Below are 14,552 nucleotides of genomic sequence, written 5' to 3'. Positions count from 1 at the left end.
TTTTAATGCTTCAAACGTTCCAGGAAATTGTTGGGCACAAGGAAAAAGAAAATCATCTAAAGAAAGTTATTTAAAATCTCAACGAATTCACTAAAGTATATGATGAGATCAGAGTTGTTAAAGGATCGAATCAAAAGATCGCCGATCCTGGATTCGATCCTAAATTTATCAATTTTCTCGGATTTAAGATCCTGACCTTAAATTGTGGATCGTGATCAAGATCATTTTTTTAAATATTTGATCCCGATCCTTTTAAAAATTATTTTTTTTTACTTAAAAGCAATAAATAAAATAAAAATTTTGAAAATTAAATTTAAATATTTAATAAAAAATATCTATCTACATCATATTTTATCTACCACCATTCCACCAGATATTATATTTCAACAATTTCCCAAATTTTTTGTAAGAACATATTATATTTATTTATTAATTATATCTATCACCGTAATCAAGAAATGAACGTTTTCGTATAATTTCTATCAACTTTCCTATCTTCTTAATGCTAAATAAATCGATGGAGACTATATATCTCTAATGTTAAATTTTAAGAAAATTTCATCACGGGATTCGAACCTATGACTTAACGTTTTAAAGACAAACGTTCTTCCCACTCAACCACCTTCTATATTAAATTTTGTAATATAATCTTTCTTATATATGTTATTAATTTGCTATTAACATATTTTTCGATTAATTTATATAATTTAGATCTTATTGTGTTATATTAAAAAGAATACTATCCTCACCTCATATTATAAGAATGAATATTATTAAATTTAAAATAGTAAATTAAATTATATTTAGCCATTGAAAAATAAACATTGATCTCATATTAATTTTAGCGTAAGTATTTATTTTCAATCAAAGTAAAATTTATTAATTTTTATAAATTATTTTTATATTACAATTTAGATTTAACAAACAAATTTAAATTATTTACCACCCCAAAATATGGCAGAAAATTTTTTTTTATCTCAACCACAATATGGGAGCTCTGCAAATAGTATAAAATACCTATTTATCAATATCTTCCCATGCCAGAAAATTAACCTCCCTCACTAATCTGAAATATTTATTATAATTTAGATTTAACAAATAAATTTAAATTATATTTAACCAATACAATTATATCATATTACCACCCCTATGCCAGTATAAAAATTTTATCTCAACAACAATATTTGAACTTTGGAAATGACATACAATACCAATTTATCAATATCTACACTACATTTACAATTTCATATATTTTACGCTAAATTTAATAAAATGAATAAATAATCACTAAAATTTGTCATTTATTTTATACTAAAAAATGTATTTAAAAAAAATTCATATATAGTTCAAGATTTTATTATTCCCGTCATTCTTGACGGGTTATCAACTAGTTATAATATAAATTCTGGTTTTATAATGTCCTCCATATAGATTTAGAAGATGATACATCTACTTCTATTGATGGGACAGCAGATATAAGTGAGAATGAGAATCTTTTACCAATTCCTAATTTACGTAAGTATTTTACTTTATGTGAAATGCATGGAAGTAACTATTACTTGATCTATGCAAAATGCTCTTTATGCAAAAACAAAATATCTTCTTCAAAGATTAGCAGTTCAAACCTAAAGAGGCATTTAGAAGTAATTAATTCTTTTAAAAATACAATTTTTATTATTTGTGAAGATCATAACAACATGCATATAATAAAAATTATAGATTTTCTTCACCATATGATGACAGTAATATATTGACATCAATAATACCCAAAATTTAATCTCAATTGGTATTTTATTAATCTGCCACAAAATTTTTTGCTAAAAGAAAGGTGAATTGCCCATTATAATATACAGGGTCGACTATATGCAGATCCTTCAAATGAATGCATGGATCGATACCTTTTTTGGGAAAAACTCGTCACAAAATGCTCTTTCAATTAATAACTCTTTTTATTCTAATGATGATTCATAAATATTTTTAATAATTATGTTAATTAAAAAAAAAACATTTATTGAATATAACACACCTTTACCATCAAGCGCTCCTATGGTTGTTTAGTAAAGCTAAACATGTACTTAATGAAAAACGTGGTTGTTTAAATGATTAAAATTTAGAAAAATTTTTATTATTAAAGGCTAATTTAATTATAAATAAATATATCCTAACTAGTAGATAGCCCGTCAAAAATGACGGGTAATGAATTTTCTTCTTACTTTTATGCATGTTACCTGTTATTTGAAAATAATATCCAATTTTTATTCTTCTTACCCCCTCATCCCTTCAGGCCAGGTTTAATCCATTAAAACTAAGTGCTATGGGTTTGAGTAAAAATAAATTTAAAGCATTTACTTGATAATACCAATATTATTTGTTAAATATTACTGATTACTTATACCTAATATTTAATATTCAAAAAAATTCCCAGGCAAAGTCCAAAGCCATATTAATTATGAAAAATTCTTCCAAGCCCAATGAAAGATCATAATAATTTTGGTAGTTAAGAACTGAAATAAAATATTTTAATAATCATAAAGAATTTTTAAAAAATCAAATTCAGATTTTCATGGGCCTTGGTTTTTTGATCAGGTCAAAGCCCAGGCCTGCAAAAAAATTTGTTTTGGGCCAATGTCTGACCTATAATTAATAATAAATAAATTCTCAAGCGTCCAAGCTCATAATAATTTTGAAAAATTATCCCCAAGCCCATCCCAATATAATTTATAAAAATATTTCCCAAGCCCAGCCCAACCCATAATAATTTTATAAAAAAATTTCTCAAACCTGGCCACTGAGAGTAATTTAAATTTTTTTCCAAGCCTGGAGATATTTCAGTCTATTTTAACCCAGCTCACCCCAACCAAGGTCAAGCCATTAAGACTAAGAGTGAATACTATTTTTTTGAATAAAAATATATTTAAATTAGATTTTACCTGAGGGCCATTTAAATATTCGGTGTTAAATATTACACCTATGCCTAATATTAAAAATTCCCAAGCCAGGTCCTCGCACTTCGTTTTCTCAAACCCGCAAAAGACCATAATAATTTTGATAGTTGAGGACTTACATAATATATAAAAAGTCACAATGCATTTAAAAATACAATCAGAATATGAAAGTTGCATGGGCCTTGGTTGATCAGGCCTTGCCATGTCTGCAAAAAAAATTTCAGACCAATCTATAACCCATATTTAAAATTCAAAAATCTTAGAGCACCTCTATTTTAAATTTTATCCAATATGATTTCCATCAGATTTTTAAATTTTGATATTTCTAATATATGCTCACAGTATACATTGCAACAATTTTACCTTTTTTACTCTTATATTTTAATATTTATATAAAATTTATTAATAAAGTATATTTAATACCATACACACAAACTAAATAATTACCCTTCAACCCATGGTTTTTTAATCAGGCCTGGTTATGTCTGCAAAAAAAAATTCAGACCAATCTGTAACCCATATAAAATTCAAAAATCTTAAAGCACCTCTATTTTAAATTTTATTCAATATAATTTAAATCACATTTTTAAATTTTGATATTTCTAATACATGCTCACAGTATACATAACAATTTTAGCTCTTTTACACTTAAATTATAATATTTATATAAAATTTATTAATAAAGTATATTTAATACCATATACACAAACTAAATAATTACCCTTCGACATCTATATAATTAATATTTTAAATATCTTCAAATTGGTGCCTGCGTGAAACTTTAATATATATATAATTAATATTTTAAATTTATTCAAATTCAAGTTGGTGCATGCGGTAAAGCATATGCCTTTGAAACGGGAGGCTCTAGTTCGATTCTCGTAGAGAGCAAAAAATTAACATTACACTATATAGTCTCCTTAAATTTAAAATACATTAGGGAGATACGAAAACGATCGTCTTATGTTTATGGAGATTATATATATTAGATTGTTATACTTATATTATATTATTCAATTATAATAAATTTATACCATATTTATTTATTTTTTATATTAGTTAATTGCATCGGTGAGAAATTTAAATAAGAAAGGATCGTGATCGCGATCCTTTTTTAAAAAAAAGGTCGATCCTGGATTTCGATCCTCTTTTTTTCAAAAGATCGTGATTCGATCAACAAGCTTGGATGAGATACATAAAAAAAACATAGACAATCAAAACTTATTATGATGTAATTGTAAAAATAGTTTTCAAATAAAAATATATAAAAAATAATTTATTTTAAAAAAGAGGATAAATTAAAATAAAATCAAAATAGATACTGGACATATTTTTAGGCATCTCAAAAGAGGTCATGTCATCTTAAAGGAGGACGTGTGTTAAGTATAGCTATAATGATTATAGTAAGATATTTTGTTCTATCAAATTAGAAAAACATATCTTATATAATATGAAATATATGGAGAAACTATTAATCCATATTATTTTAGCATAAATAAAAAAATTTACACCTAATGTGACATACCTTAAATTTACGTATATTTTAGTAATCTTTTAAGAACCTGTTATCAAAGATACAAGTTATTTATAAATTGCGTTATAATTTATTATAAACAAATTTCCCAAAAAAATTTATTATGAAAACTAAATTATAAACGTTATTAACAATCATTTTTTCCAACTTCATTATTTGGTGTCTCAGGAAAAATATAAATTAAAAAATGGATTATATATAAGTTATTTTTGGCCTTAAAATTCTTAATGAACGCAAAAATATTTTAATTTTTTTAAGGTAAATCATAATTTAGGAAAAGAAAAATCATAATTTAGGAAAAGAAAAATCATAATTTAGGAAAAGAAAAATCATAATTTAGGAAAAGGAACTGACAAACCCATCAAAAATGACAGGAAGTCATAAATTTTTCATTTATTTGATAATGGATAAACCGAAAATGAGCCTATCTTACAAGGTGTTAATCAGATATTTACCTTTATTCATAAGGCTCATCAAAATAGATTGGTAGTGTTGTTAAAAAGAAAACGACCGGATTAAAATTTTAGCCAGAATAATATTAAAACCTCAAGATTTGACAAATATAGGTTCTTGCATACTATGAGTAAAATTTCCATCTTACATGATATCATCTTGGATAAAATCCTAATCGGTCTGTTTTTTTAAATGGATGCAAATAGGAATTATTAACAACATTAATGACTAGTGAATCAGAATTTCTTTAATTGATAATGGATGAATCAGAAATTTTTCTATTTTATGAGGCCTGAATCAGAAATTTGCCCTTATTTTCCTGAAGTTATTCTGAATTTATTTTTATTAATGAGTGTTTTTGTACATTTAATTTATGTGCACAATAAAAAAAAAATTTAACTAAGTTTTTATACATTTTTATTTGTAATTTATAAAAATATTATTTTTCCAGATAAGGGTTTTATGAGGAAGTATTAAATCATATAAAAGTTATGCAAAACTCATCTATATTAAATATTTTAGGTCTTAAATCACAAATACAAATGAATAAAAATGTAGTTAAAAATATTTTTATTATGTACATAAATACAATTTATTCACATATATTAAAAAACAGATATAATGAAGAAAGTATATTCACATGTTCCAATTATTTATTTATATTGAAGACACTTATAACTTCATTTAAATATTTTATAAAAATGATAATAATTTTAGAATAAAGACTCATCAAAATAAATATAAATTTCTAATTCACACCTCATAAGATAGGTTTAATTTTTAATTTATCCATCATCAGATAAGGAAAAATCTAATTCCAATTATTTTCTCATTTCGTCAATAACTTTTCTTTTTATACTTCCACCAAATGGATTAAATAATATTCAATTAGCAATATTGAAAAAATTTTCAGAATAAATACCTCAGATACTATTTTTAATCTTAAGTTTAGAAAAAATTTTGTGACTATTTTTCCTCCCATTATACTAATTAACCTCATAGGCTTTCCAAATAAAGTGTAAAACATTGGTATAGATTTTAAAATGAATGCCTCCAATTATTAGTATAACTTAGCAGAAGTGATAAATATTTGAATAATAGAGATTATAGAATAATTTACATATTAAATGGCATAATAATCACAGAAAAATCAAAAATATTCAATTGGACTTTTTAAGAGATATGAGCCAGTTGAAGGCTGGAACATAGCAGTTTGAGGCAAAGTTCCCAGAAAATTTTTGTAACCCCCCCCTTCCTTGGATAATTCCTGTCTATATAAACACTGTTGGCCAGGCTAGACAACTTGTAAAAATTATATTATTCAGGCCAAGCAAAGAATTAAGTACAAAATTTTTAAAAATTTTATGCTAATGCCTAAAGTTAAGTAATAGATAAGTAACCATATTCATAAAATAAGTAAGATAAAAAGTTATAAATCAGTGTAAGTATCAAATCAATTTTTTTTTGGCAAATATTTGATTATGGTGAAAAAATAATGAGCAATGCAAATATAAACATCAAATATCTTAATTTTAAATTTATATTTATCTAGCAACTCTCAATAACAACCATTAATTTTATAGGTTTTAATATTGTTAAAAATTATTGAATGTTCACATAATTTATTAATTAGTGATTTCTTACATTATAATAATCCCAGACTATTGGAGAATAGGCTCTACCAATTGGATTATGTATTTCCTTAATCCCATCATTATAAGTAGTTAAGTCAATATTTTCTGTAAAAGATAGAAACTCCTAATAAGCAAAACATTTATATTTGATGATAATATATTATAAGGTAACCTTTCTTAGAATTATATCAAATTCACACAATGAAAAAAGTTCATTATAATAATCAAATTTGTTTCTTTTTACTAAAAGAGGTTTCTTCTCCCAAAACTCACTATAAATTATTTATATGAATATCAAATGAAAATAATGTTTACTTAATAAATACATCAAATTTAATGGGAAAAATTAACCATTCAAAAGCCTTTAAAGCTAAATTTCTACTATCTTTATATAGGAGAAGGGATTTGTATGATAGGTATGGCTGTTAAAAATAAAATAAGTATGATAGCTTAGAATATAATACTTTATATTCTTCATCTAAAGTGTAATTCAAATTTAATGCTTTAGATTTAATATTATCATTTTCATAGTTAAAATCTTCAAATACTTTAAAATTTATATCAGATAATTATATTATAATATTATACATATATAAACCTGTGTCAACAATTTGCTTATCAGTGTTAAATTTTTCTATTAAATTATATTTTTTAGTTTTCTTGTTTAATTTAGCCTGCTATTTTATTCATAACATAGATTACGAACATAACTAATAATTACTTTTGATATACGTTTATATATGCTGCGTGCTGAACAATAGTTTGTATCACTTTCCATTACAATTTTTTGAAATTCAACAAAAAAATACTGTGTAACTAAACTGAGAATTGACAGGTAAACTGAAAATGGACAGGTAAACTGAGAATTGACGGGTAAAATTTATTTTTATTTTATATCCTATCAAAAAATTATAAATAAAATGTTTTTATTATGTAAATCAAATTTATATATAATTATTTTTTTCTAAATAAATAAAATAGAATATAGAAGAAATTGTAGTCCATAAATTTAAAATATGTATAGAACAAATATGTTACATAGAAATTATAACATCAATAATATATTTTAAAAATCATAAATATTTTTCCGTTAGATTGCGTAATATATTAAAACTTAAGTTTTTAATTAATAAAAAATATGAATTATATGAGCATAATTCTTTACCTAGGATTGATTTATTTGGTACAAGCTATATAATCATAAAATGAAAAAAATTTTAAGTTTCCTCATTATTTTTGGAGTTATGATATCAATTCTCAGTTTAGTCAAAAAATTTCTGATTTTTTGGATTTTATTTTTGACTCATTTTGTGTAAACTTACTCATATAAACATAAAAAGAAAAAAATTTTAAGTTTCCGTCATTATTTTTTGAGTTATGATGTCAATTCTCAGTTTAGTCAAAAAATTTTAGATTTTTGGGATTTTAAAAATATTTTATTTTTTGACTCATTTTATGTAAACTTACTCATATAAACATAAAATGAAAAAAATTTTAAGTTTCCTTCATTATTTTTTGAGTTATGATGTCAATTCTCAATTTAGTCAAAATTTTTAGATTTTTTTGATTTTAAAAATATTTTATTTTTTTGATTCATTTTGTGTAAACTTACTTATATAAACATAAAATGAAAAAAAAATTAAGTTTCCGTCATTAATTTGTGAGTTATGATGTCAATTCTCAATTTAGTCAAAAAATTTTAGAATTTTGGGATTTTATAAATATTATATATTTTTGACTCATTTTGTGTAAACTTACTCATTTAAACATAAAATGAAAAAAATTTTAAGTATCCTTCATTATATTTTGAGTTGTGATGTCAATTCTCAGTTTAGTCAAAAAAATTTAGAATTTTGGGATTTTAAAAATATTTTATTTTTTGACTCATTTTGTGTAAACTTACTCATATAAACATAAAATGAAAAAAATTTTAAGTTTCCTTCATTATTTTTAGAGTTATGATGTCAATTCTCAGTTTAGTCAAAAAATTTAAGATTTTTGGGATTTTAAAAATATTTTATTTTTTTGACTCATAAATAAATGCAATAATATATAGTTGTTATTGAATCGGAAAACTACTTTACTTAAGTTAAAATTTAGGGGCCCTTAAAAGGGCCGTTTGGTATTCATTGGTTTTAAAAAAGACTATTGGGTATTTTTCTAATAAATAAGTCTAACAATCGTTTTAATAGAAGACTAAGGCTAACGAAATCTTTATTTTTTAAAAATGTTTACAGCTTAAATGTTACTTATATCATATTCCAAACTTCTTATTCACTCATTTTTTTAATATTTTGTATCTTGGAAAAATTAGGATATGAAGGATCGAACAATTTATTTTTTTTCTTCATACCTACAAATGTTTTTGTATGAATCTGGTTCCGGTCAAATTTAATTATTAATTTAGTTTAGATTAAACGACTTACATAATTATGTTGCACACCTGTGGCAGATTTTTAAATAAATTTAGTTGATAAATTAAACGGAAGTAGGACTTCAAGTAAGAATTTCAAAGTTTTAAAAAGATGATTATTTTTATAAAATTAGTAAATATGTAATGTATATTACATTACATAAAATGGTACTCGAAATATCTTATATAATATTTTATTCACCATTGTAAAAATGTTGTTTACAGATATGGGAAAAGTTATTATATTATTTTAATGATTTATCTCAATAGAATATATATAAAGGTAAAAAAAACTATTATTTATTCATATATTATATTCTCAATTTATAAACTAAAATTTTTTTTTATTTTACTAATTTAATGCTAGGTTGGGTGGGCCTTGGAAATATTTTTAAATTTATCAATTTTATATTGAATTAAATATTTTATTTATAGCATATAAGATATATCTTTTATTTTGAATAATAAAAATTAATTTCTATATTTAAAGATTTGGGCCTGGCCAGCAAAACATTTTTAAAAAATTAAGGCTAGGTTGAATCGGCCTTTGGAAATATTTTTAAATTTATCAATTTTATATTGAATTTTTTACGTAAATATTTTATTTTATTGATAGAATATAAGATCTATCTTTTTTTTTGAATATTTATAAAAATTAATTTCTATATTTAAAGATTTGGAATCTAAAATTTTTTGATTAAACTGAGAATTGACATCATAACTCAAAAAATAATGAAGGAAACTTAAATTTTTTTCATTTTATGTTTATATGAGTAAGTTTATAGAAAATGAGTCAAAAAAATAAAATATTTTTAAAATCCCAAAAATCTAAAATTTTTTGACTAATCTGAGAATTGACATCACTCAAAATGAAGGAAACTTAAAAATTTTTTCATTTTATGTTTATATGAGTAAGTTTACACAAAATTAGTCAAAAAAATAAAATATTTTTAAAATCCCAAAAATCTAAAATTTTTTGACTAAACTGAGAATTGACATCATAACTCAAAAAATAATGAAGGAAACTTAAATTTTTTTCATTTTAATGAGTAAGTTTACAGAAAATCAGTCAAAAAAATAAAATATTTTTAAAATCCCAAAAATCTAAAATTTTTTGACTAAACTGAGAATTGACATCACTCAAAAAAAGAAGGAAACTTAAAAAATTTTTCATTTTATGTTTATATGAGTAAGTTTACACAAAATCAGTCAAAAAAATAAAATATTTTTAAAATCCCAAAAATCTAAAATTTTTTGACTAAACTGAGAATTGACATCATAACTCAAAAAATAATGACGGAAACTTAAAATTTTTTTCATTTTATGTTTATATGAGTAAGTTTACACAAAATGAGTCAAACAAATAAAATATTTTTAAAATCCAAAAAATCTAAAATTTTTTGACTAAACTGAGAATTGACAACATAACTTAAAAAATAATGAAGGAAACTTAAAATTTTTTTCATTTTATTTTTATATGAGTAAGTTTATTCAAAATGAGTCAAAAGAATAAAATATTATTAAAATCCAAAAAATCTAAAAATTTTGACTAAACTGAGAATTGACATCATAATTAAAAAAATAATGACGGAAACTTAAAATTTTTTTCCATTTTATGTTTATATGAGTAAGTTTACACAGAATGAGTCAAAAAAATAAAATATTTTTAAAATCCCAAAAATCTAAAAAATTGACTAAACTGAGAATTGACATCATAACTCAAAAAATAATCATGGAAACTTAAAATATTTTTCATTTTATTATTATATAACTTGTACCAAATAAATTAATCCAAAGTAAAATTATGCTCATATAATTCATATTTTTTTTAATTAAAAACTAAATTTTTAGTCTAATTACACCATCTAACGGAATTATATTTATGATTTTTAAAATTTATTATGGGTGTATATTTTCTATGTAACATATCTGTTCTATACATTTTTTAAATTTATGGACTACTCTTTCTTCCATGTTCTATTTTATTTATTTAGATAATTTTAATTTTGGATAAATTTGATTTACATAATACAAATACATTATTTATATTTTTAAAATATTTGATTGGCCATAAATAAATTATACCTGTCTATTCTTAGTTTACCTGTCCATTCGCAGTTTACCTGTCAATTCTAAGTTTAGTTACACCCAAAAAAATAATATTGTGCCTAGCTAAGTTGTTAAAGTATCTAGATATAAAAATGTGGTATCATTATCTGTATAGATTTTTTTCGAGGTATCTGTTTTTAGATACTTTATAAGATACATTTTGATATACTTTTATTTAAAGCTTTTTTATGGTTAATGATGCTTACTACCAAATGAATGTATGCTAATATTCTAATACCAACCTAATTTGCTAAATACCGACCAAAATTTATTAAAATGTAATAAGACCCTTATTATTTGATATATTATAACGGAAACACGTGGTCGAGTCCGGCCTCCTCTATATCATCCCCCTAAGGATGGAACCACCAAGTTAGATTAAGAAAAAAAACATGACCATTCCCGGGATTCTAACCCGTGACCATGGGATCAGTAAGCGAAGCTCTTGCCTACTAGGCCATAGAGGCTTTCTAAAAATCATGATTTTTCAAATATATATTATAAATATATTTTATAGTGCCTATTCAAATGAAAAATAAACAAAATTCAAATTTGATAGGTAGTACCTTAAGGTAGTAAGCATCATTAACCCTTTTTTATATTATAAATAAAAATATTTGAAAGCAAAATTTATTTTATTTCATATGAGCATACAATTTAAATATATATATTAAAAAATAGACCTATAATACAGTGGCGTCACTAGGGAGGGGCGCGCAGGGGTTCGAGCCCCCTGAAATATTATAATAGTTCTCTGAAACAAAAAAAAAATTAATGGCTCCTTAATATCCCCTTGAACTAAAAATAAATTTTTTTTGATTGCACCCTGAACGATTTCTTTTATAATTCTATTAAGTAATATATAGATTTAATTTTATTATTTAAAAATTAATAAGACTATCTAAATTTTTATTAAATGAATACTATTTTAATCATAATATTATCATAAGATTAGATTAATACATATAAATTATATTTTCACTATATCAGCTTGCAATTAGGCCTACAATAAAACGAATCGAATCGAATAATTGCCCTATTCATATTCGTACGAATAATAAAATCATTATTCATTTCGATTCGTCGAATATTCGATTCGATTCGAAAATTTTTCTAAAGCTTATAAAATATTTTGCAAAAAATTTTTTACAGATGTTTAAAGATGACACTTTTAAGGATTCTCTAAACTAATTGTCATTACAATATAAAAAATTATAGAAAATAAACGAAATAAAACCCAATGATTTCATATAACGTTAACCAAACAAATTGACCAAAATATCCGATTTTTAGAATTAGAATTGCTTATAGAAAAATATTTAAACTATTTCTTCAATCTAATATTCAAATTTTATTAAAATTTTCTAAAAATGTACAATAATCTCATTTTATAAAAATAGAAAATAATACACAAAAATATAAAATTATAGTAAATCCGAATTTGATAATATCCAATTTTTTAAGCATAAAGTCTTTCTAATAGTTTCCTCCTTCAAATACATTCTATTTTTCATTATCATATTTGTTCCTATTGAGAACAACCGCTCACATGAAGCCGAAGATCCCTGAATTGACAATATATCAGTTGCCATTTTCGACAACACAGGAAAACGATCCCCATGCAATCTCCACCATTTTAAGGGACTCTTATTTGAACTGATTCTTATTTCGTTAAGATATGTCTCCACCTCACATACTGATGCGATGTTATTTTGTTTAAAAATTCTATCCATGTTCGACTGTACTATTGGGTTAACTGATGTTGATTTAATATTATATTTTATTTTGTAATCATTATATACATCTTTAAATTTTTCTAATAGATATGTCGTGTCTATGTTATATGTAGTTGGTAGTTGCTCAAAAAATTCCATTTTTAGTCTAGGATCCAGTATTGTTGATATTATAGTGTGAATATTTGTTAAGTTATAATAAGTTTATATTTTCTCAATCGCACTGATAGAGTTTATAAAATCGAGATCAAATGAATTTAAATGTTCGATTAAAGAAACATAGAAAGGGATGACAAGATTTAGGGTAGGATATGTGTCACCACATATATCTTCGGTAAAATCAAAAAAAGTCTTTAATTTGTTTTGTATGTTTATTAAAGTAGTCCAATCATCCTGATAAAAAATAATAATTAGTAAATAAAATTAAATTACTTCGCTCGGGGGGGGGGGGGGGGTAAAAAAATCCCAAAATGTAGAAAGGGAGATATCAGATATATCATCATATATCTGAGTTACAACTTCATCAATAGCCCTTCTCATTTTAATAGCTCTTTCGACCATTAAATAAGAGCTATTCCATCTGATGGATGTGTCTAATTTTAATTTTACACATTTTGCATAATATTTGTCTTTGTAAAAGAATTGATAATAATCTTTATGATTGTTCTTAATTTTGATACTTGCCTGTCTACTTTCTTAAGTATTTCCTGTACTACTAAATTGAGTACATGTGCAAAACATGGCATATGTAAAATTTCACAATTTGGGTGTTTTATACGAAGAATCTTTATGAAAGTAGAATTAGAGCTACCATTATCGCAAGTAATTGCTATCTTACTTATGTCGATATTATATTTTTTTATAATTTGAGAAAACTCTCTATAAATATTTTCACCAAAATGCGAATCAGTAAATGGAACTATATCCAATAACAATGATTTCATCTCCCATTTTTCATCAATAAAGTGGCAGGTCAACCCTAAAAATGGTACATTAGTAGGGCTTGATCATATATCAGTTGTAAAGTTAATTTGGCATTTTAAATTATTTATAATTATTTTAACTTTATTGAATTCTTTATTAAAAATTTCATTCATATATAGTTTAATTGACGGTATTGAGCATATTTTTATTTCAGGATTTAAAGCTCTAATGAAGGACTTGAATTCCTGAGTGGTGAGAATTTTAAAAGGTATATTTGACTTTAGCAAAAATTTTAATAAATAATGCTTAACATCATAAGCATTTGTTTTGGGTATATCATTTAAATAGTTTCTAATAGTATTATTTTGTTTTTGATGAAATCTTTTGTTATGATTAATTAGTGCTGATGTAGTTTTTTTCTTGCACATTATCTCCACATTGCATATTTTACATTTAGCTGTTTCTTTTTTAGCATCATGGAGATAATGATTCCATATTAAAGAATTTTTCCGCCTAGCATTAAAAGGTTCAGTTTGATCAGAGAGATGTAGATCTTGAACTATTTGAGGATTGACTATGTCCTTCGCCACATCTTCTTCCATCAAGATTTTCTAATTGATCTTTGAATATATTTTAACATATATCATATAAAATCCAAGTTTACCATCCTTCCTGAAATTCCAGATTAATGACACATTAGAAGCTGAAAGAAAAAAACAATAAATTAATTAAACAGTGGCATATGCATGGGGGGGGGGGTCTTTTTTTAAAAAATAAAATTATTTTAATTTACTATTTTTATTCCTA

At 23.7% G+C, this 14,552-nt stretch overlaps 1 protein-coding gene across 1 annotated transcript in view; it reads right to left on the bottom strand.

The window, feature by feature from the left end:
- Positions 1 to 7,373, bottom strand: part of LOC135928221 (ribosomal oxygenase 1-like) — a 29,634-nt gene extending 22,261 nt beyond the window's left edge. The window contains exons 1-6 of the mRNA XM_065464615.1: positions 7,288 to 7,373; positions 7,165 to 7,243; positions 7,031 to 7,113; positions 6,882 to 6,988; positions 6,739 to 6,838; positions 6,577 to 6,690 (exon numbers count right to left, since the gene is read on the bottom strand). Coding sequence (XP_065320687.1) covers positions 6,577 to 6,690; positions 6,739 to 6,838; positions 6,882 to 6,988; positions 7,031 to 7,113; positions 7,165 to 7,243; positions 7,288 to 7,344 — 540 coding nt within the window. The 5' untranslated portion in view covers positions 7,345 to 7,373. The remainder of the gene's footprint in view (positions 1 to 6,576; positions 6,691 to 6,738; positions 6,839 to 6,881; positions 6,989 to 7,030; positions 7,114 to 7,164; positions 7,244 to 7,287) is intronic.
- Positions 7,374 to 14,552: the final 7,179 nt, after the last annotated feature.

Source organism: Gordionus sp. m RMFG-2023, chromosome 4 (genome assembly GCF_954871325.1).
Source record: "Gordionus sp. m RMFG-2023 chromosome 4, tfGorSpeb1-WG-v2, whole genome shotgun sequence".
In the NCBI taxonomy this organism is placed as follows: Eukaryota; Metazoa; Nematomorpha; class Gordioida; order Chordodea; family Parachordodidae; genus Gordionus; species Gordionus sp. m RMFG-2023.
This window is presented reverse-complemented; position numbering and strand designations above follow the sequence as displayed.